This window comes from Acinonyx jubatus, chromosome X (assembly GCF_027475565.1).
Source record: "Acinonyx jubatus isolate Ajub_Pintada_27869175 chromosome X, VMU_Ajub_asm_v1.0, whole genome shotgun sequence".
Taxonomy (NCBI): Eukaryota; Metazoa; Chordata; class Mammalia; order Carnivora; family Felidae; genus Acinonyx; species Acinonyx jubatus.
The window spans coordinates 83247632-83272093 of NC_069389.1; the positions used below are offsets into that span (position 1 = coordinate 83247632).

The window sequence follows — 24462 nt, forward strand, 5'->3', positions numbered from 1 at the left end:
AGCCCAATGCGGGTCTCAAACTCACGAACCATGAGATCATGACCTGAGCCGAGGTCAGACGCTTAACCGACTAAGCCACCCAGGCGCCCCCTGACTAATTTATTTTAAGCAATAAGCCTATATAGAAACAAAGGACATCCCCAGGGAAAGGCTGACAACCTGGTTGTCAAGGGATCTTCAGGAGTGGCTGTCTGTCATGGCCAGAAATTTGATTTTGACAGTGTTCCAGAATTAACCCATCCAGGGATGCTGATTGCTGTCAACCAAACTCATAAACAATTTGTGTGCGAACTAGAATGTCACTGTCTTTTCCAGTATCTAGTAACATAGTAAGCAGAATTGGTAATAAAAAAAAGGCACTTGGTAATTACAGATTTAGATCAGGGGGAGGTTAGCTAATCTTTTAGGCAAATTTATCTATATTATGTTAAGACCAATGAATGTCCCTGTTCCATAGGGGAAAATATGTCTCTGGTCTGGTGTCTTTCAGATTCAGCATTTCTCCTCTAGGCGTTGATGAATTAACATTCTAAATTCTCCTCTGACTTCCCATATCTCTAAATTTCATGGTACTATCCCCTCTTTTTATGATACACCTTACATTTGTTAATATCACTAACTAAGCTACAGGTAAGTCACTATTTCCTGAGTCTGGGATATATGATGTCTCCTCCCATTATGTGTTGATTTAATTGTTCTAGCTATTAGAATTCTAAAAGTCCCCCACTCAAGCAGCCGAAGGCTACTATCAGGTAGCCTACTGTTGGCTGAGTAGTCCAAGTTATTAGCCTGGATTTCTCATTCTCTTTTAGCCCCACTGGGCATATTATATCATATACATATTATGGTCATTTATTCAAATAAGTAGTGGAAATGGATAAACTGATTTCCCCAGGTTATCTTCTATTGGATTATGTTCTTAGGATTAAATGAAACAATTAAATCTTGCCAGATCATTCAATTTTATTTGATTTTGAGAATAATTTTGTGACGATGTTCTCATGTAGAAGAATATAGGGCCTGTGGCTTGGGAAGTACTAGATGGTAATCTTTCTAAATCAATAAGGTAATTTAACAGAAACAACAAAATATTGGCCCTAGACCTAGAAAAAGGCAGTTCTAACAGTTGCCTGAAATACACTTAAAACAGAAATATATATGTGAGATCTAGATGTGCTCAAAAAAAATTGGGAGCGACTATTCCTTTTCAGATAGACTCATCACTTTCAACACTAAAATGACTCAACTCTTTAGAAAAGAGTTAATTTCATGAAATTTGACTTACACATATCTGTCAAGAACAAAGCTACATACTGTATTAAGCAAGAATCTTTTGGGAAAAAAGCAGAATGGGCTGTACATCTTACAGACTAGAAATATGGAAAGATCCCAAATGTTGCTGATTTAATTACCATTTTCTGTTTACTCTGTTGGTTCCAGATTTAATCTACAAAATTGAACTTGCAGGAGGCCTGGGAGCAATCTTCCTTCTCCTTGTACTGCTTGTGATCATCTACAAATGCTACTATGTTGAATTAATGCTCTTCTACCGACAGCATTTTGGAGGTGATGAAACTACCAATGGTAGGCTCTCTCCTATTGTTCAAACTCTAAAAGGCATGGATTTGTGATTATGTAAGAGAATATCACCATTCTTAGAAGATATGTGATGAAATACTTAGAGTTACAGGGCTATGACTAAGGCAAGTTACCCCTCAAATAGTTTAGAAAAAAAATATGTGTTTATCAAGAAAGAGAGCAAAGGGGAGAAAATATTAACAAATGGTGAATCTGGGTAAAGAATATATTGATGTTCTTTGAAACTATTTTATTTTTGTAATTTTTCTATGTGTTTGACATTATTTACAAATTAACAGTTTAACAAGGAGACATTAGTTGATCAGGAGCTAAAACAATTGCTGTCAAAACCCTTCCACTTACTAAGAAATAAATTAAGAATAAATTCCATTATTTTCCTCCATAAAATTCAAATGCAGGTACAGATCATTTTTAGCCATTCCTGGCATTGAAAAAACAAATCATTTAGGAAACAGATTAAAAGCTATGGATGTTATCTTTTTAAAACTCACAGTGCATCTGGACCCACATATTTTTGATGATTATAGAACCATTCTCACAGAGGACCTCAATGGATAGAAGTTCAGAATGTAGCTTATAATTTTATGTTTGCTATCTATGTCCTTTGGAAATCTTATGAATTAAATAGCAATAAAGCATTGTATTGAGCTTTGAAAATGATTTAATTTTTCAAGAGAATAAATTACCATATTTCAAGTCAATATCAATAAGAAATCATGATATGTCACTCCTTATGCATAAAGCCCTCACCCATGAAATACTGTAAGTCTTAGAAATATGTGTGTGGAATCCTTAGGTAAGCCAAGATTAAAAAGAAGTCCATTTGTAAGTCATTAAAAAGGAAGGTTAAATTTTAGTTTTCATTATGTTGAAATAAAGAAGGTTAGAAGTTTTATTTTGCTAAGATCATGGTCTTACCTCAGAGGAGAAGGGCTCATAATTTTGTTTATCTTTATAGTGATAAAAGAAGGGCAGAGTGGTAACTGTAAAAAAGAATTTTTTTGAGGAATCTTTGATTTTGGTCCTATGGTTTCTATTATGTAAATAATATGAGTGGCTTTTAATTGACTATGTTTTCATAGTAAATTAGAGAAATGCTGTTTGATGCGTACATATGCATGCTCTTTATCAAAGGAGTGTGTTTACCTATCATAGCAGCCCATTTAGAAGTATTACAGACCCTTATTCAGACATAGTTTCAAAGTGAGAGATTAGGGCCTGTTGCAACCATAATTATATGCTCCAACAATATAAATGAAAATGTGGTCAATTATACTAAGTTTCTATATACAACAATTAGTATAGAAAAATATGACTTCTTACCTGCACACATAAAATAACTAGATGAATTGTGCTACTAAGGAAAAAATCACCGGTTCCCAGGTGCCAACAAGGGGCTATAGTATCCAAGTGGGAATGTAAAAGATGCATTGTCTATATGAAAGAACATGAAAGGGAGGCTCCTGTGATTAATTTGTTTTGAGTCATGATTATAAGCAATTTGTCAATACTCTGTAAGTGATGATACAATTTATTAAGTTAATCTGCAATAATTAATTATTTTCATCACCCATACTCAATAATCCAGATTAACTGATCAGCTGTAGTAAATATTTGTAAGATTAAATTCATACTAGCATCATAGGACATTTCAGGGATAAAATATTCCATTTTGTGTCTATATCTCCAATGTGGCCCATGTGGTCAAAGATAACAAATAACCTAGAGCATTTGTGTTAGAGAATTGTGTATTGATTCCAAATCAATTGTTTTTGGGGAAAAAATGGAATTTGGGGAGAAGGGATTTCAAGAGTTTTCATTAGGAAGGGCAATACAAATATTTTATAGTCCTACATGGAAACTTAGACCTGAAACACACAACCTGTACTAGCTGAATGGAATACTAAAAAGTCAACAGGTATGTGGTAAGGATGAATAAATGAATATTAAAGCTCTTTTAGAAATACTTGGTTTCATGATGCCAAATATCAGCTAGATAACCTCTGAATTTTTCATTTCTTTGTTTAATATTCTGACATCTTATGGACACAACTTAGTTTTACCCATATACTTTTTTTTTTCATGTTTTCTCTTTGATTCATATCTATAGTAGCATTTTCTGAAAGTTCTTTAAAACTGCCTTATTTTTATAAAATAAAATCAATCCAACAAACTTTTACTTCTTAGCCTTTTTTTATAAAATTCATTTCATTTTAATCCATCAAACAATGACTAATTCACTTATTTGACCTTTGAGTTGTTCAGTCATTAAATATTTATTAAGTATCTACTACATGGCAGGCATTATTTATGATATATTTACTTATATTCTTCATCTGAATCAATACACATAGTATAGTAGGCACTAGGGATATAATAATAAACAAAGTTACACAGTCTTTGCACTTTAGAAGCTAAAGATTTAGCACTGTGTTTAGCATAGCCCCAGAAGAACTGGATTGTAAACAGGAATGGCCTCCTGGTGGTGAACAGGATTAAAATTTAAAAACAGGGAAGGACAGGTATGACAACAGGAAAATTCTTCCACAGTTTGGTTCCCTTTCTCATAACTTCTCTCTTCATTAGAAACAACATACCTATGGTGATCACTGTGCAAGCCCTCTTTCTTATAATGCTCTGCCATCTGCATTGTTCTCTATTTCCTGGTTCCTTAGATGAGCTTAGTCAACATGATTTAACACAAGGAAGGTTCATTAGCCTTGCCTAGCAAAGTGGTGTTGTGGAATTGCCATTCAGTTTTAAAATAATTTTCAGGCCTTCCTGTTAACCTTATTTGCATCATGTTGTTGATTTTGCTCTTCCATCTTGCTCTCTCTGTGATCAACAGCTGTGGCTATTCATGAGGTTTTCTTGGCTGTCTGCATAATACTGAAGTGCATTTTTTGTAAACTGTGGCATCTGCATCACTGCTTGCTCACTAGCTGGCATTCTAGAGCTTCTGGGACATCTGACATGGTGGCTTTGACAGCACTCTTCCTGTTCTGTCCAGCCACCATAAGCTCTTTATCTTTAGCTCATCTTAAAGGGACATGATTAGAATCAGAAATAACAACTTTCCAAAGAATGATATGCTTCTAGAATGTTAGGTAAAATTTATTATCCAGACATATTAGGTGTTAACACACATCAAAGACATCCATATTTTTTGTCATAACTTGATTTGGGATATGCAAATATAGTAATATTTTTCTAGAAGAAAGTCTGTAGCATCACCAATATTAGGGTATAGGTGAAGCGAGTAAGGATGAGAAATATGTGAGTTTAGGGAAAGCTGGAGGGCAAATAGTCTTAATCAGGATAAGCAATGGAGGCATGAGTCTAATGGCCTGGTCAGATGGGTCAAAGACTCAGGTAGTCATTGCAGATGTCTAGCTCATAGTAGATGCTCAACAAATCATTGTTGAATGAATCGATAAGTAGTTGAATTTAGGGAGGTTTGTGAAGTAGAAAAGTTATCGAAGTCAGAGGAAACCAGAATGCAGTCTGACATTATGGAGTTTGAGGAAGTAGCACCATCCATTAAGAACAATGAAATACATTCTGTTCATAGGAATGGATCTGTTTGTCCTTTGGCCTATTTTATTCTTCCAGCTGTATATCATCAGCAGCTCTAAGTCCCAGGTGAGTAATTATAGCTGGAGAAAGTCAAAGGCTTGCAGGTGCATCCTGAGCTTGATTGGAACAAGGGCAGAGGTGCTGAGATTACCAGGAGGTTCTTACATTAGCATTGCTTATGAACATTCTCACTTCCAAGTGGTGTTTTATGCATAAGAGTGGAACGTGTCCCATTTGTAAGCCAAATGATCTCAACTATCCAGTGCAGTCCTTCATGTGCATCTGTTTCTTGGCAATCAAGTAACCCAACCAAGGTTTACGGAAGCCTTTTCCAGCCAGAGGACATGCTAAAGAAAAATCTTTTGGCTTCAGGCACCATCATAACATAAATAACCAGAGTTCTTTTCATGTGGGGGTGGTGAAGACTGGAACCTTACTAGAATTAGAACAATATAATCCTGCCTCAAATATCTCTAGATAGGGGGTTCCACCTACTTCTACCCTAGCGTATTCATATCTCTTTATATGCCTATCATTTAGTAGGTAGAACTAAATCATTAATGGTATAGATGAGTGGCTGCTTCATTCTGTAAATTACCTTTTGGTCAGTTTTACCTATATTCTAATCAGGTCTGCTTTAATGGAAAATATCGATGTGTTTAGAAACAAATCCTAAAATGTTTTCCCATCATTTAAAATTATTATTTGCAAGTAAGTAGGTTTAATAAATACTAACAGTTTCATTTAAGTCTATGCTCACTACATTAACTTTTAAAAATAATTTTCTATAAATGAGGGAACTTTGAAAGCCACTGTAACTTTTCCAATGTGGCCTTTCTAAAATCAATGGGGACTAATAGCTTGAGTAGCTATATTCATTAATAATTTTTAGGAAAAATATTTCAACATTTTACATATTCTCTTTGAAGAGGCTGGCTCTGAGCCAATACAGCAAAGGAGGAAAAAATACTTTCTCGAAGCAAAATTAACTCCCTGACTAAATGTGTGAAGGGAAAACCTAATTTGGCAATACTGGAAGGATGTATATTTCGAAACAAAGGCTTCTTTTGGAAGCTTGTGTCAAATTATTTCGCCATGGATTGAACAAGAGTAACAGACAATACACTTGTATAAAACCCAGCTGCTGTCTCTAATATTTGGTGATAAACTGCTTTTTGTATATGAAGATGACGATACTAACCAACTGGAAGTATGGCATGTGTTGTGAGTAGTGTCTCCAGGAGTGAGGCTGGATTATTTTGATCTTCCACACTCTAGGGCCCAGCCCCTCTTGGATCTCTTGTACATATTTGTGCAAACGAGGTATAGTCTGTGACCAAGTAACAGAGCCAAGCCAGCTGGCACAGAAAAAGTTCAAATCCATGACTTTGGTCTATTTAGTCCTGCATTCAGACACACTGAGCTAATCACTCACACATCACTGAATATCACAAGATGTATAGTCACCAAAAGTCACAAATAATTCTCTCTTATTCTTCCTGACTATAGGTTTTCCATTACATATCAGTTTCAGTTCATATCACATGACTATGTTATGTTGAAATGTGCTAGATTTCTTACAATATGGCATGTGGCTTATTTTGTCTAATTATTAATGACAGTCACTAATTATAGGGCTTATTCTAGACTGTTAGTGGTTATAGAATTTTAGTACTTAAAGAGAACCTGCTAATACATAAAACCCACTTGTTATTCTTCATATTTAAGACAACAAGGAATATGATGCCTATCTGTCTTACACAAAAGTGGACCAAGATACTTTAGACTGTGACAATCCTGAAGAAGAACAGTTTGCTCTTGAAATACTGCCAGATGTCCTGGAAAAACACTATGGATATAAACTCTTCATCCCAGAAAGGGACCTGATTCCAAGTGGAAGTAAGTACTTTCAAGTACTTGAAACTTTCAAGTTTTGTATTTAAAAAGCTTTGTGTCTTTTATGAAGTTATATGGAAGCTTCAAATGTCAGAGCCAAATATTTAGATAGTTGTTCTCACAGATTTTATTAAATTCAAAAGTGTTCTGATATTCTACCACCCAAAATTTTTAAAAGGCACTCTCACTTACATTTTAGGCATGGTTTTTAAATTGTGCTTTAATGGTATTTTTTTTATTATATTGCCTTAGTGTTGTGAGAAAATGATGATCCTTAAAAAAATCTCCAAAAGTCAAAGTCTTTTCAAAGCATTACAGTTCCAAAGCTGATCTTCTGTCATTGTGCTTCTACTTATACCTACATTCATTGCTACTAATAACTGAATTTATGTGTTGTTACTCGTTTCCAGATTTATAGAAAAAAATCCACATAAAAAAGATATGTGAGGCCATTGGGTATAGCACTTTCACCTTGTATTCAAATTATTTTAAAGAAGTGCTGGACTATGTGGGCTTGAATGCTACTTTTATATCATGCTACATATTGAAAGCTATATTTGAGCTTTTAGAATAAATTCAGATTCAAGTAAAAATATATATTTAGTTCCTGTTAATGTTCAGAGTGCTGTACAGTCTAAACTGTAAGGGGGATACAGAAAAGCCAAAAATATGTTCCTTGCCCTCGAAGAGCTTAAAACGCCATTGAGGGAAAATAAAAGTGCTAGAATTCATTTGCGTATGAGTCTATATTAATATCCTTGAGAGGGGGGGATTAAAATGTGACTACAAATCAGAATATGGTAACTTTTACACATGTCATAACAAAATTAAAAAGCTTGCATTTTCCTTACTTCACAGTATGTAAAATATCTTGACATAATTTCATTTCACCTTTCAATAACACTATGTGGAGAGAGAGCAGGTACTATTATCCTCATCTCACAGATGAGAAAATAAGTTAAAGAAATCCAAGATCAGATAGCTGACAGATGATAGAGCTGGGATTCGAACCTAAATCTGTTTGAGTTTGGTTCTCACTCTGCTAGATCATGCTATTCCTCAATAACATTTATTCAGATTATCAGCAGTCCACCAAGGTCACTAAACTGACAGGAGACAATTGAGTTTTTGTTGTTTATCTCTTTTCTCAGAATGCATATATGTCTGTTTCTGTGTGTACATGAATATACACACTTACATGTGCATAGGAAGGAAGAAAGACATTTATTGTTCCATTACTTCCCTGAACTACAAATGTAATAATTCTCCAAACTCTTTCCCATGAGCTTCCACTCTTTTCTTTCTGTAATTCTCTTCATCTTCATGACTTGAGATACCACTTCCATATTGACTGAACCCCAAGGAACCTGCTGATACCTCTGAGTCATTTTTATTCTTCTGTATCTCTCTCCCAAATCCAGTGTCCATTGATCTTTTCCATTCTCAGCTCTGCTATTCTAGTATAGGCCCTAATCACCTCATTAATACAATGTTGTTTACTCTCTGCCTTCCCTATTTTTCCTCTCATCCATTTCCACTAATAGGTATAAATCCTTGATCATGTCACTCCCACAGTCAACGTTAAATTGTTCACCATTTCCTATAGGATAAAATCCATAACTCTTAGCTAAACACTTCCGTAGTCTGGTGCTAGCCCAAATTGGTCTCCTAAACTTGTCTCTTACCATTACCCCTACTTATACCTTTCACTATACCCAAACTGTGCTTTTGATATACATTGTGTGTCCCTTTAATGCTTTTGTTCATGTTAGTCTTTTATACCTTTACAAATTCTATTTACTCTTCTCCATATCACTGCCTCTGTGAAATGTCCATAATAATGTCTCCAGCCTTAGGGTTCACCATACATAGTCCCTTGTTGACCTATACATTTTTTACTCCTGTGATACTTTACATTCTTTTATTATTTTATATATTTGTCCATCTATTTATATCTTATCTAGTCAGCAAGATTGTAAGTTCCATGAAGGCAGGGACTGTATTTCATTTATCCTCATACTCCTGTCATCATCTAGTAGAAAATTTGAGCTCGTTGGATGCTTCATAGATGCTTTTTGATTTTGTTTGGACAGTGTTTAAGACAGGAGGAAACAATGAGACTAAAATAAGTAAGGGTTTAAATTTTTGCATGACAGTATCTAAAAGGCGTTTTTCTTTAACAAGGCGAGTGTGAAATCTAAACAGGAGCTTTCTACCGAAAGAAAAACAATATGAGTAATTCATAGGAATAGTCCCAGTCCTTAAATAAGCTACTGAGAATATTGCTTTTATTTTTTGATATTAGAAAGAATACCTATAAGGAGTTGATGGATGAAAAATTAAAAATATCTCTTTACTATTTTTTGCTTAATTTATTAAATTATTATTTATTTTTTTATATTTTGCCAAAAACATATTGTTAAATGTAGAAATTCTGCAAAATTAATTTTAGAGTGATAATATCCTAATTGTATTAAAGTAATATCATTACCAAAGTTAAATTTATATTCTATGTTAGGTCATCTTCAATAGGATTTAGTGTGGTGCTGGCCTGTTTTCTTGCATTCCAAAATTGTTCGCACCACAATAAGAAGTCTTTATCAACTACACCAAGTGACTGAAAAATGTTAGTCTTCATGTCTGAATATTTCAACATTGATTATCTTTCATCTGAACTGGAAAACATTGCTTCACCATTGTGCACATTAGAAAGGGAAATGGGGTGGCACCTGGGTGGCTCAGTCGGTTGAACATCCGACTTCGGCTCAGGTCATGGTCTCACGGTCCATGAGTTCGAGCCCCGTATCGGGCTCTGTGCTGACAGCTCAGAGCCTGGAGCCTGTTTCAGGTTCTGTGTCTCCTTGTCTCTCTGATCCTCCCCCATTCATGCTCTGTCTCTCTCTGTCTCAAAAATAAATAAACGTTAAAAAAATTTAAAAAAAAAGAAGGAAATGGGACAACATGGAACACAGAAAAACCACTTTACCTAAGATTCAGTAAATGATACTTGGCTTATTATGTAAAGAAGAAGCTATTGTGTATAGGTGAGAGTCAGACCCAAACACCATGAGGGTGAAAGAGATTCATCCCCAAATTATGTCTTCTTAATGCTCCCATATAGTCTGTTTTGGTGATGTCTCAGGTCAAATGAATCAACATGCTGTGTCAATTTAGCCAAACAGGTGGTAGAATATTTTACACCTCACTGACTTAGCTATTTGTTTGGATAAATTGATTCAAATTAATTAGTTGTTTTGGTGTATCAAAGACAGGCCTGGTCATCCTCCTTGACCATAGAGTGTGAGGTGTATATAAGCTGTATTTCCTAGCTCAAAACTACAAGATTTGAGTTGGGGACTATAGCACACTGAATAAAAGATAGTAGGAAGTTGTCACGTATTATACCCTGACATTTAAAGAACTTAACAGAAAAACACCCAAAAAGTCACTAGGATGGCAGACATTTTATAGTTCATAGAAGATAATTTTAATTTTTTTTGAGATTATACAACCATCAGACTGAGCAGGGACTTGGATCCTGGGTACTCAGTGGTACACAGGAAGACTCCTTTTACAAGTAAGCCATTTTGGACAACTATGCAGTTTTTAGATGCAACCACTGGAGGGTGTTTGATTTTAATCCTTCCTTCCTGAATGAGGAAATTCATGTTCTCTGAATTCTGATTCGCGAGTGTAACCTGCAGAAGTTCTTAAAAAGGCCCTTTGACAATTTTTCTTTTTCCATCAACATTTCAGAGCTGGCTGAGCAGTCACCATGTCACGATTAACGAGTTTTTCCTTGACATTTTTAGCACGCCTTCAGGAAGTCGATGAAGTATATGAATAATATACTTGATTTACACATGAATGACAGAGTAGAACATTTTGGACTTGGTGTATGTGTGTTATTAAAGAAGCTTCTGTGGTCTGTATTTGCAGCCATTGGTACAGATTTAACAGGTTATGCTATATAAATATAGACACATTCCTGGGGGGCGGGGAACTAGTTACAATATTATAAGCTATGTTTGTCCCTCACATCTCATTTAAAACATGTTGACCCAAGACTACACCTTCCTCCAAAAACTAGCAATGAGGCCTTTGAGGATGATAAAAGGAGACTTCATAATATCATCCTTGATCTACAACAATAATTTTCTATGAATGAAATTAATGAGGTCAACATTAACCCATTAATATTTAATGTCTTCACTTTTGATGTCTCTTCCATTTCTTTTGTACCACTCTTATGGTATTCCAACTCAATCTCATTAACGTACAAAACTTTTCAATGCATACAACTTCAAAAGTACATGAATGAGACTCCCCCGCCACCTTCCTTTTGTCTCTGTCCCTGTCTCTGTCTCTGTCTCTGTCTCTCTGTCTCTTCCTCATATGACCAAGAGTTCTCAAAAATTTTCAATAGAAACATGTCACTTTCCAAGCTGAGGTGGTGTCTGTACTGTTACGACATGCCCTTCTAGGGAAGTATGCTTTGGCCATCATGAACCAGCAGAGATGGGGAGATTTGACACAAATATTTTTCCTGAAGGCTAAAACTGAAAGGCTTCAGATCTGGACATTATTTACCTGGTGGTGACCTACCTTTCCATTCTTGAGCCTGTGGCCAGAATCTTCCTTATGTTTTCTCAGGATTAGTGCCTGAATGTGGCAAAAATTCCTACTTTCCAGTAAAAATTTGGTTTGTCTCTTCCCAGGCTAGAAACATCTGTCCTGAGAATAGCAAAAGCAACTTTGTTGCCAACAGGCGTCTGAATGTCAGAACTGACAGGCAACCAAAAGAAAACCAGATAGAAAACACCCTACTCACACTACCTAGAGACACAAATTTGAGAAGTAGAGGTTTTTCTCACCCCTGCAGCTGCTGGGTTTTGTGGTGGAAAGTACTGTACACAGACCACATTGTGTTCATGGGGCCTAGTGGATCCTTGAGGAATGAACAGATGTGCTCTGAAGCTGACATGTGACCAATAGAACCCAGCTGTGCAATTGAGATCCTGAGATTGAGGACATTTTTGGATGAGTACCATGTAGGTTCTCTAGCCTATCATATCTCAGTGTTTCTGCAGGGATTAAAAAACATAAAACTATAAAATGTTATTGAATTAGGTGGAGGGCTACTGAGCAGTTGGAGAAAATAGCATTCTAAAACTAAAAGTAGAAACAATCCAATCCTGTAGCTTTTGTTTGCCTTTAAAAGAAAGCAATCAAGGTACTTAAAAAATGCATATGCAATATTTATTAACAATTCTAAATTGAGCCAGTTTGGCTGAGGCTTTCAAAAAATCTATAAATATCGAAGTGGACTTTGAAGAGAAAAAAAAACTTCAAAGGCATTTACTTCAATTTTTCCTTCTATTCATAGAAAGACTATGGGGATCTCTATGTGAGTTATTCATTTATTATTGAACTGGTCATACATATGTTTGACCAGCTATGTCTGTTGAAGTTATATTTATGAATATGGCCTCAAGTATCAGTGTTACTGAAGAAGTAATTGAGTGAGTGAAACTCAACAATCTTATGACTCCTTCAGTAATTTAAGGGGAAAATGATAATGTATGATTACATTCTTGCATTTCCTTACTATTCTAATCTTCAGTTTTTCAATGCTTAGTGCTAGCCATGTGATTGTGCTGACAATGAAATGACAAATGAGTGGAGAATACATCTGGTGTCAGATGATGCCTAGTCACTTATAAATGAGGCATGCAAAAAAAAAACATTTTTGTACATGGATCTGTAAGTACTCATTGCCAATAGTTCCTCTAATAGCTAGACATATTGGACACCATTCAAGTAAATTGTCCTTGGGGAGTAATAAAATCCTTTTCTAGGCAATCTGATGTCTGTGATCTAAAAAGTGTGAGGCAGGGGTGACATGCACAACCATGGAAATTTAATACATTGTGTGCAGTTTAATTACATGGAATAAAATTAGATATGTCCACTATCCCCTTCACGTTAGAGTCAAGAGAAAGGGAACTGTACCCCAATATGCCCAAAATGTACTGAGGTCAATGGACTGAGGTTTCTCATGAAAGTTTGAGGTTAAGGAAGAATTGTGTAGAATTTCAATCAAGAAATTTACTGTTTGAGGGGCACAAAGAACAGGCACCTTAAAAAAGAGTAGAAGACCATAATAAAATTGTCTTTAAGTAAAAAGGAGCCACAGAAAAGACAATATAAGGATCAAGTAGTCTTGTTCCATATTTACTAAGATTGAACTTATTGAAATTAGTTTTATCCACAAGTTTCCAGGGTATGAGGTTAAGGGAGAAAAGAGAAGGGGAAGGATATTTTGCAGACTTTTTGCTAACTCTCCACATTATCTTTCTTTCAATATTCTCTGAATGTGTTCCCTTACCTACCTCTACTCTTGGTAAAGAGATGAAGAGAGATGAGAAAGAATTTAAAGATGTGGACAATATTCCAGAGTAGATTCTGCCTACTGTCATGCTTTCCCACCTACGCACATATATAATATAATAGCAAAAGTAAAGGATTCACTACCAGAAATATAGCCTTCAAAGTCAAAACTGTGAATATAGTTTGCTATACTTACAAGGTCTCAGAAAATCCATGTTAACCATTGATAGACTTATCAACCAGAATTAATTAGGATCCTTAACATTAGTCAGTAGAGAACAAAACTCTTACCAAAACATTTAGTTAGCCCAATGAACTATCTATGAATTATCAAGCCAAAGGCTTGGAAGGTGGGGACAGAGAAAGTTTTTGTAGGGTAAGTAATATCACACATTGTTTAGAAAGCCCCTCCTTTTGGGGCACCTGGATGGCTCAGTCAGTTAAGCATCCAACTTCAGCCCAAGTCATGATCTCACAGTTGTGGGTTCGAGCCCCACATCAGGCTTGAGCTGACAGCTCAGAAACTGGAGCCTGCTTCAGGTTCTGTGTCTTTCTCTATCTCTGCCCCTCTCCCACTTGTGATCTGTCTCTCAAAAATAAATACACATTAAAAAAATAAAAAAAAAAAAGAAAGCCTCTCCTTTCTACACACACACACACACCTAGTTACATAAAATTTTCATAGCCCCAATCTTTGTGGCAGACAACACAGAGAGAATCTTACATCTGCCAGAGGCAGAATTAAGACCCAAGTCTTTGGTAATATCAGCCAAGATAAAGAGTCATGTTATCAACCTGCATAACTGTTTCAATAAGTTAGTATTAAACATCATTATTTATAAAGCAGATAGTATTTTCAGTGAGACTACATGATAAAGTACCTCACTGTAAGCAAGCTTCTAGTTATACCAGAGGGCTAATAATTTTCCTAAATATAGAGTGCTGAATAATACATTTTTTTCTTTGATACACAGGAAATCTATATTATTTTTCTGGCTTCTCCATACCAGTCATGGAAAGGACCCATCTCAATCAATTAGAACTCATTTTTGGGGTGCCTGGGTGGCTCAGTCGGTTAAGCATCTGATTCTTGATTTTGGCTAAGGTCATGATCTCAAGGTCTTGAGATGGAGCCCCACATTAGGCTGTGCTGGGTGTGGAGCCTGCTTGAGATTCTTTCTCTCTCCTCTCCCTCTAACCCTCTCTGCTTGCACACATCCTCTTTCTCTCTCACTCTCTGTCTCTCTGAAAACTCCTCATTTCTAATTGCAATTTAGAAATTAAATCTTGGTTTTAAGTCTTTATGTATTAACCCATAGGCTTTATAAATACCACTGTTGATAGCTGTGAGTTAGCTAGTGTTTGCCAAAGATTAATGAAGTAGTCTCTGTATTAATGCATCCTATCTTACCCAAATGATTTGTCTGTTTAACTGATAGGGGGTGTACATAGCTGTGGGTTTAAGTATATCAAACTATTATTTGAACCTGGAAAAATAGTAAATCATGTCTTTGTCTGCAAACTATTTGTCTTTCAACTTTTTTAAAATGACCCTGACTTAAGTAGGAGTGTCAACACAAAGATCATTTACAAATAGCTAATTGATTAGTTTGATAAATCAGATGGTTAGTCGGTAATAGCAACACCTCATAGAAATTCCTAAATATACAGGTAATTTTCTCCCTTGTACGATTGAGAGCCTGAGATTTAGGGGAGTACTGAGTTCTTTTGGAAAAGTAAATACATCCCATTAGAAGCAATTTCTTGTGAGTGCCATTCTTCTTGCTTCTATTTTATTGTTTTACTTCTTTCTTCGGTTTACTTTTTTGCTTTTTAAATAAGTGTCCTATTTTCAAGTCACTTTTGTAGATCTAATTCTACTTTTCTAAATGCACTGTAATTTTGGTTTATACAACTGCCCCTGAAAGGAATTTTTAAATTGAATTTGCTTTCCTTTTAATAGTTTAGGAAGTCACTTTCCTTGTTTCCTGTTGGCTTGACCTTTCTTCACTTCTCTAATAGGTACACATCCCAAAGAGGGCCTAGTGATAATACATTTCCTTTCTAGAATGTTTTCCAATCTCTGTCAACTCCCAAATAAACAAAAGAAAAAAGGTTCTTTGCAGTTGCACTTATGTGAAAAATGAATTTATACCAACTTAAGCACCCCTATCAAAACTACATTCAAGGGGATTTTTTTCTTTACCAATTGTAAAGATCACAAATAGGTGAATCATAATCAGCTTTATTTCATGTCTGATAATTTGGTGTAGTTTCATAGCCTTATCTACAGAAGCAGAAGGCTATCAGCACCAGGCCTGTTTAGTCTTTTCTGTCATCATAAGTTACTTCAAACAAAACTCTGCAAAGAAATACCTTAATGACCTTTAATTTAAGGGATATTTCATATTTTTTATGTGGAAAAAGAGCCTTTTAAGGGATTCTTGGTACTCAGTTGCTAAATTTGCCTGAATAAGTCAAGGCAAGATTTAATGAATATTCATGTGTGTTGTGGATTTAGGGATTTTTTTTTTAAGTTTCCTTATTATCTCTTCGTGGTAACAAGCTTTGTAAATGGTTTCTGAAGGTTTCTAAAATGTCCCCTGCAAAACCACAGCCCTACCATGGCAAACACCACTGCCTGTCAGAGACTACAGTAGCTATGGATCAGCAATGTCTTAACATGATACCTGTTTCTGCTTAGTTTATTTTGAACTTTTCAAAACCTAAACACCCTGATTAGTCTGTAATTCAGGGACAGAAAACTTTCTCTGTGAAGGTCCAGATAGTAAATATTTTTGGCTTTGTGGGTCATATATGGTCTCTGTTACATCATATTCTTTTTTTTATAACCCTTAAAAAAATATTCCTTGCTCACAGACCATACAAAAACAGAACATGTTCCTAATGGATCAGGCTCCGGTTCATAGTCATTGGATGCAGAAATGCAACCTGGGAGTAAGAGGAAAATTATTTGGGGCACTTGCTGCTTAAAAGCCAGCAACAACTCCCTGACTAAGGATTAGCAAGTAAAAAATGTTAACTCTACCTGTTTGGTCTCTTGTTAATTTACTTATATTTTCCATGATGGCTAGGTCCTGGTTTTTTTCTCAAAGATAAAGAGAAAGAATGAAAAGACTTAAGAAGGGAGGAAGGGGCAAAGGGAGATAGATGAGAAAGGAAGGGAGAACAAGAGAGGGAAAGGCAGAAAAAGAATGAACAAGAAAGCAAAGAGGGAGATAAAAGGACAAGAAGGAGAAAGGACAGAAAAAGAGAAAGAGAGAGGTATAGAGGAGCAAGGGGTGGGGGTGGAAAAAAAACAGAGAGAAAAACAGGGAGAGAGCCAGAATATGGAAGTTAGTGCACAGTCTCTCCTTCTTTTCCTTAGAGCCAGGCAGCATTAAGAGGCACCTCCCCAGCTGCTTTCAAACATTGAGGTTGCTGCCCAGCCACTGATCACCATCCCAAGAAGCGAAATATGGGCTCCACATCTGAAAACTTCCACTTGGTTTTTCACCAAGTGAAATGGAACACGAAATTCAGGGCCCAAGCAAATGTCTCATGTTTTCTTTGGGACACTTGGGCTGTGTCTGCCCAGGGAAAATTTTGATGTTCTGACTGACTGACTCCAGTGCATATGATTAATGTATATATAGGACAAACCAGGATAATTCAGACCTTTTTTCTTCCACAGCAGGTTTTCAGCCGGAATTATCTGGATGGTTGCCTCAACTCTCCACTAGGCTTTGCCAGGATAAGCATAGCCAGTGTAGTATGCAGGAGACAGGGACCAATCCTCTATCCAAGTTTCCCTTCAACACCCACACACTGCACAGCTGAACATAGTGGGATCTGTCCTGGCAGTCATTCCTTCTGGGGGCAAATGCAAATTCTGTCTAATGAATCTCTAAGAAGCCCCTAAAATGTTAAATGTTGCATTTGGCTTAGCTCTCAAATAGTGAAATATAATAGACAGATGAAGAAGGAGAACCATACCAATTGAGGGAAAAAATGTACCCTGTTCCCTTCCCCATTCAAGAAAGGAGATAGCAAAAGCCAAAGCCCATGAATCCCCAAAAAACCATTTAGTATATATGTGTATAGTTTCTCTTAATTCTGTAGACACCTGAGTTGTAATTTTTTAAAGTAGAGATATGTATAGGTAGATATACCTTTTGATTTTAATAGTATAGTTAAAAAGTAAATTAGACTACATCCCAACACATAGAAAAAGGGTTACTCATGGAAGCATAGTTTATGTTGACAGATGTGCTCTTGTATAGATTTTTTTTTAATTAAAGGAAAAGCTGAATAATGAGGGAATACTACTACTCAGAATAACCCTTTGGTAAATTATTTTGTAATGAATTCCAACATAAAATTAACAATTAACTCATAATTTAAGTGGAAAAATTGTATTTTCATGGACTCCTACATTCATGCCATAATTTTGAATTTGGGTTTTGTTTTGTTTTGTTTTGCTTTGCTTTGCTTCGTGTGGAGGAAAGGTGAAAAGAATAATGGGAAAGATGCATGATAGTTTATTTTACTGTATCTTACAGATCCAACTTCTAATGATGAAGGTTCCCACATAACTTTTTTCTTTTTGGGAGCAGGAAGAAAGGAAGAAAATGAAGAGTCAGAGCTGTTGATACATAATATTTTTCCACTCTATTGAAACTTTCTACCTTTCCTTTCATTCTGTTTCACCAGTTCTCTAAGTGATAATTACAAAGTGATAACTTCCCCATTGCTGCTTGTGTGGTGTTTTTATTTTGTTTTGTTTTTTTTGCGTTTATTTATTTTATTGGCCTTTATTTTTTTACAGATTTCAATGCTGATTTTTCCCTGAATAAATGATCTCTTAAAATTCTTAAGAGGTTCCCTCTACACCTAGAAGTTGCCTTATAAACAGTCATTGTACTACTGCATGAGAAAGTCATGAAATGTATTAAGTAAAAACCAAAACAATAGTAACAACAAATTGTTAAATGGGGAATTTCAATGTGTATGTCTTAAAAAGTTTTTTGTTTCTCTATAGGCTGTGTAGAAAGTTTACTCATTTTCACTTGCAAAAGTGTTCTTGCTGCCTAGTGGTGGAAATAAAACACTGGAAAAGAGAGATATCTGTAAAATATGCATTTGTAAAATAAGTTTCTCTTTTCAAATGACTTGTACTGAGCTGTTTGGTGGCCCCACACTATGTACTGGACGTGACTCTTTGAATGCAGTCTGTAACCTTCGGCAGATTTGCAGTGACAAGTGTTGCTATGCTTCTGTAAGCACTGCTTCTGCTAGAGGGCACTGTACATTAGACAAAGCCTTGTGCTCTGCTTAGTAAAGACAGCTCTCTGTTGCCTCACCTGTGTCCAAGTCTCCGTTTGTTAACATGTGTGTGTTTCCACTTTTGGCAGATAAGACTTTAGGAAGCATGATCACAAAAGGATTATTCCACAGGATAAATCAATCTAGCATTAGTTGGGTGTTTTTCTACCATGAAAAGACTATATAACATATTCACCTCACTCTCAGAATTGTTCCACAAAGTAGGGCAAAGACCTCTCAACTGATAGATTCCTCCTTTACTGTTCATTCAGTACGGCCCCCATCTCTGACTTCACCCCTTACTCTTCCCCAGAACAAAGAGCAGCTGGTTCAAATTAAACTCATGGGCATGCACACACACACACACACACACACACACACACACACACACACACACCACTTCCCTGTCTCTTAGTTTGAAGGGCCAAATTTGGAACCTAAGGTTGCAGATAACAAAAGTTATTCTGAGAAACAAGCTATGATTCTAGAAGAGATTTTCAATTATTTCTATCACAATTATCTTAGAAGTAGCTCATACACATAAACCCCCCAATTGTTTAGTAGTTTAAAACTAGGGGAAAAACCAAAGCCAACCCACAAAACAGTGGCCCTTCATTCATTAAACAGCTCCATTTCTCTTTTTGTCAATCTGATGTTCACCTCAAGCAGTAACCTGGAAGCCTGCCTTGAATTAAATGATTAAATAAATAAAAATAACTTAAATATAGCTGAGCTCTGAAGAAGTCAGCATTTGTATTCATCGACAGAACACTGTAAGTAATAATGAGGAGAAATAAAATAAGTAGTATAAGCAGAGTTTTTTTATTGTTATTTTTAAGGAAATGGACTTTCTGAATGTGCAATGCAAGAAAATGTGATATACCTTAGCGAAAGACTGGCTTTTTGCTATATTATAGTGCAAACCTAATGCATTAAAGACTGGAAATGTCTTTATTTTACTCTTTGTCTCTTTCTGTGATTTGTAGCATACATTGAAGATCTCACAAGATTTGTTGAGCAAAGCAGAAGACTTATTATCGTGCTAACTCCAGACTATATTCTCAGACGAGGATGGAGTATTTTCGAATTGGAAAGCAGACTCCATAACATACTAGTCAGTGGAGAAATCAAAGTGATTTTGATTGAGTGTACAGAATTAAGAAGAAAGGTGGATTGCCAGGAAGTAGAATCACTAAAGCACAGCATCAAACTTCTGTCCCTAATCAAGTGGAAGGGACCAAAAAGCAGCAAATTAAATTCTAAGTTTTGGAAGCAATTAGTATATGAAATGCCCGTCAAGAAAAAAGAAATGCTTTCTCGGTGTCATGTTCTGGACTCTGCAGAACAAGGACTTTTTGGAGAACTCCAGCCTATACCCTCTATTGCTATGACCAGTACCTCGACCTCTCTGGTGTCATCTCAAGCTGCTCTCCCTGATTTCCACCATTCAGATTCAATGCAAGTGAGACACTGTTGCAGAGGTTATAAACATGAGATGCCAACCACCACCTTGCCAGTACCTTCCTTAGGCAACCACCACACTTATTGCAGCCTGCCTCTGACACTTCTCAATGGACAGCTACCCCTTAATAATGCCCTGAAAGATACCCAGGAATTTCATAGGAACAATTCCCTGCTACCTTTATCATCCAAAGAGCTTAGCTTCACCAGTGATATTTGGTAGTGAAAACTCTGAAGTCCTCTAAACAGCTATGTGAACATACATAGAACAGAACAGAACATACATAGAACAGAATTTCTGCTAACCCAAGCATAAAGTACACCTAATAACACTGAGGTGCTGAAAAAGTGTTCAGAGTGAAAGGCACAGAATCCCTTTTGTACTTAAAATTTGTGTTTACATTTGCAGAATAGTGGGTGTAAAGAAGGACCTGCTTTTGTAGTATAGTACCTTGTTTCAATGTGTAGTTTTTATTTCTTCTTGAAAATAAAAATGTAAAAATCCTGTTGTTTTAGAGTAGGTTTTATGATACTATTTGGACTGTAAACTTAGTAGATGAGAAACCTCCCCCTATTTATGTATATTTCAGATTAACATGGCATTTCAAATAAGGAAAACTTAAGAACTTTAATTGAATTTGAAAATTCTGAACTAAGTATAAGGGGGAAAAGAGAACTTCTACAGAATAACTGAAAAATCAGGAATTATCAAGAAAGACGTGTTGAAGCACCCCAGTTAGAAGATTGTATGTAGAGGAAGATCGGTTAAGAAAAAATGTCACCGAAATTTTTGGAAGTTCTTCAACATAATGGACAACTTCTGTAGACTAAATCAGCAGCTAATATGACAGCTTATTGTTGTATAGGCAAGCACATCTGTAGGCAAGATGTGGTAGGAAGGCAAACAATATGCATTCTTAAGCAAATGAGTAGACAGGATACTAGTTCTTTGAAGATGATTTTGAACAACTCTTATGGCTTTCTAGCCTATTTCAAAAGTTTTACAAACTTGAAAACACATTTTAAGATGCAAATTTTATTGTTTCCTAACAATTCACATTTGGATATTTTTCCAAATGATCTCTTGACCTGCTTTATATGAAGATGTGAGCATCTTCCTACTTTTTTACAGCATCATTGGAGTTTGAATTTAAATAAATATTGACTGCAAGTGTCAGCAGTAGAAAAGAAGTAAAACAACAATATTCACAGATGAAGTGCTAAATGATTCAAGTTTACTAGTAGTAGAGCAGCAATTGTAGTTATTCTCATCTGAAATGTAGTTGTGAAAGAGACTATGCTGTACGTACACAATGTCTGCTTGGCCATGTGTGCAAGGTTCCTGCAGAAGTATCTCTATTCCTGGTGCTTCAAAGAGTATATTTTATAGACTAAACTTCTCCACCCTCCCATTATGACTGTGACTATACCACACCAGAAAATACCTATGAATGATCTAAAATATTATAAATTTGCTGGAAGGAATGTGCCCCTATCTAGTATCTAGTATTTATTGTGGATTACTATTTTGTGTTCTTTCCAATTAATCAATTTTGGTGTGTTTTCAACTAAAATGCCTTTGGGGGCCAATTTTTAATCAAGGCTGATTCTGGAATTTTGAAAATGGTTCATAAATCATGTTTTTGGACAAATATAATAAGGACAGATGTACACAGTGTGTAAAAATTAAGAATTTTCCCAGCTCCTGTAAATGTGAAACTCAAATGTTTAAGAGAATATTAGATAATATGTTTTGATTTTTTCTTTCAACTTCTTTACATTATTGATTCTCTGTGATCCATGGGTTTTGTTTAAAGTACTTGTTTCTCCATTGCTTTTCTATACCCAGCTTCTCAGAAAATGCATTATGCACCAACAATATGTAAAAGCTTAGCAGTGATACATGTTCATTTCATATTGGGACAATTAGTTGCTCCTTTGAAAAGTCCTGTTCAACATATATACATGTTTCGTAGATGTATTGTTTCCGCTGAGAAAGGTGATTTTGCTTCTGTAAAAAAAAAAAAAATAGATATTTCAAAATGGAAATTTATCAATTCTGAACTGTTTTCCAAGTGTTATAGAGTTGTATTTACTCTCATTGTTCTTTAATGATATGTGCAATCACTAAGTTAATAACCTGCATGGAATGAGTAGCATATTTTTAAGTGACCAATTGTACTTTTTATTATTTTGTTTTTCACAGAAGCCTAGATTAATTCAAATAGAATGTTCAGTGGTATTTTTAAACTAATAGTTCTGTATTGAGCATGCCAGTTCTGAAAATATAACATGGGTCTCTCTGCTTCCCTTATTTACAATGATTAAACGTGGGTAGCAATTTGAGTTGGCTGGCCACAATGTGTCCTTTCACTACTAGTAAGTACTCAAAAACAGAGCATTCACACTTGTGCTGGGGAACTTGACAAGAAACCTTTTCTACCATTTTCAGGAACCAATGTGTACACTATCTATAAAAATTTATTTCTAGATGGCAATTCAAAATTTGATTTTCATCTGAGATTTTTAAAAGATATAACCCATAGGGTATAATAAACATTTAGTCTAGAAGATAATATATTCCTCCAGGTGCTTACACAGTAGGAAAAATATCTTCTCACTTATTCACTGAAATGGATTTGAAAATTTAGAAAAATGCTAGTGTAATGAGTTCCCATATGTTCATAGCAAATTTATTTAGCTCATCTATCAGCAGTATATACACTTTTAAAAATTGAGGTTATTTTGAAGTAAAAAAATTCTGAAAATGTCAGAAATTATGAGGCAAATAAGAAATGCATAAAAGCAATAGATATACAGGAAGTGAAAGCTACATTAAGAATAAACAATGCTCAGGAGATTGTGAACATCCACATGTTTTAATTTGGCAAAATACAAAATCTGGGAGGTTTGGTAATCTATTGGCTCCAATCTAACTCTGGAGATTCTGAAAGGTAGCTGGATGGTTCCTGAAAGGAGGTATGAAGGTATCTCTCCTTACCTCCCTCTAAGCCTTAATTAAATTAAATCCAAATCTATTCTGCCTTCAATCACTCTCAGTTAAAAAAAAATGCATACAGACACTTGTGGGCTTTGGGTAAGGCTTGAGCCCAAGATAGTATCATGTGAAAAGTTGATATTTTGTGTTAGTATCGGTAGCTAACATTGTGGGTCTTACAAGTAGGAAACAAATTGCAATGGGTGGATAAATGGTTCAGTTATGAAAGAAAAGTTTATAAAGGAGTTTCAAGAGGACATGAAAATGATTAATATCGTATGGATTATGTCTGTAACAAGTTGAAAAATGGCAGGTGTGTGAAAAACAAATTCTGGCAAAAAAGAGGAGACTATCTGACCCACTTGGTGATTGAAAGGCTTCTTCTAATGCTAGAACCACTAGTTTCAAGCATTTTACTGCCCTTTGGCATTTTATTTTTATATAAATTGGTTGGTTTTCACCAAGTGTTTTCTAGAAAATTAAATAATTACCGTAGGAAATAACCTGAAAATTGTACATATAAATCTTTAATGCTCCTTGTATTCATTTCCCAAGGTGAGATAGTGAACTGATGAAACCAGAATGAAGTTAACACAGAACATAGTTCCATAGTGACCAGTTAAGTTTGAACACTTGCAATAGTTGTTTCTCTTTTCTGGGAGAGAATTTCATGTTGAAAATTATCTGGCTCAAATTTCTCTATTACTCATACATTTTTGTTCTAAGATATCTTATAGGAGGTCACACTGTTAAATATTACAGCTTTTTGATGAATGTATGGGGATGTCTAATAAACAATAATCATTAGCTTCAAACTTTTTCATATAAAACTTAACCTTTTAGAACTGAAATCAGCCATAAGCAATTTAAGAAGGTTATTTATCATTCTGTTTTCTTACCATGAAATCAGAACTTGTAAAATCACCTGCACCCATCTAAACTTATTTTCTCAAATGTTCACTGCTGTTTGATCAAGCACATTTTCTACAGATAATACTAAAGTCAATCACGAATATTGAGTGCCCACTGTTTGCTGCCCATTACATAAAATATAATAGAAATATTTCTTAATTTAAATCCCCATTTTCAAATAGTTTATACATCATATGCACAAAGAAAAGAGTATTAGCAAAACATATTCCAGTGTAAGAGAATTAATATTTTACATCCACAGTAGATAAGTGAGGTGGCATGATTCAGTTTCAAATTGAGCAAGA

General features: G+C 35.4%; 1 protein-coding gene across 3 annotated transcripts in view; it reads left to right on the forward strand.

Annotated features, from left to right (window-relative positions):
• Window positions 1-23755, forward strand: part of IL1RAPL2 (interleukin 1 receptor accessory protein like 2) — a 1155228-nt gene extending 1131473 nt beyond the window's left edge. The window contains exons 9-11 of one of the 3 annotated variants that reach the window (XM_027053379.2): window positions 1441-1584; window positions 6904-7074; window positions 19773-23753. In XM_027053379.2, the coding sequence (XP_026909180.1) occupies window positions 1441-1584; window positions 6904-7074; window positions 19773-20470 (1013 nt within the window). In that variant the 3' untranslated portion in view covers window positions 20471-23753. Of the gene's footprint in view, window positions 1-1440; window positions 1585-6903; window positions 7075-18023; window positions 18815-19772 lie in introns of those variants that run through there. The other 2 variants (XM_053201494.1, XM_053201495.1) reach the window with 2 other exon arrangements.
• Window positions 23756-24462: the final 707 nt, after the last annotated feature.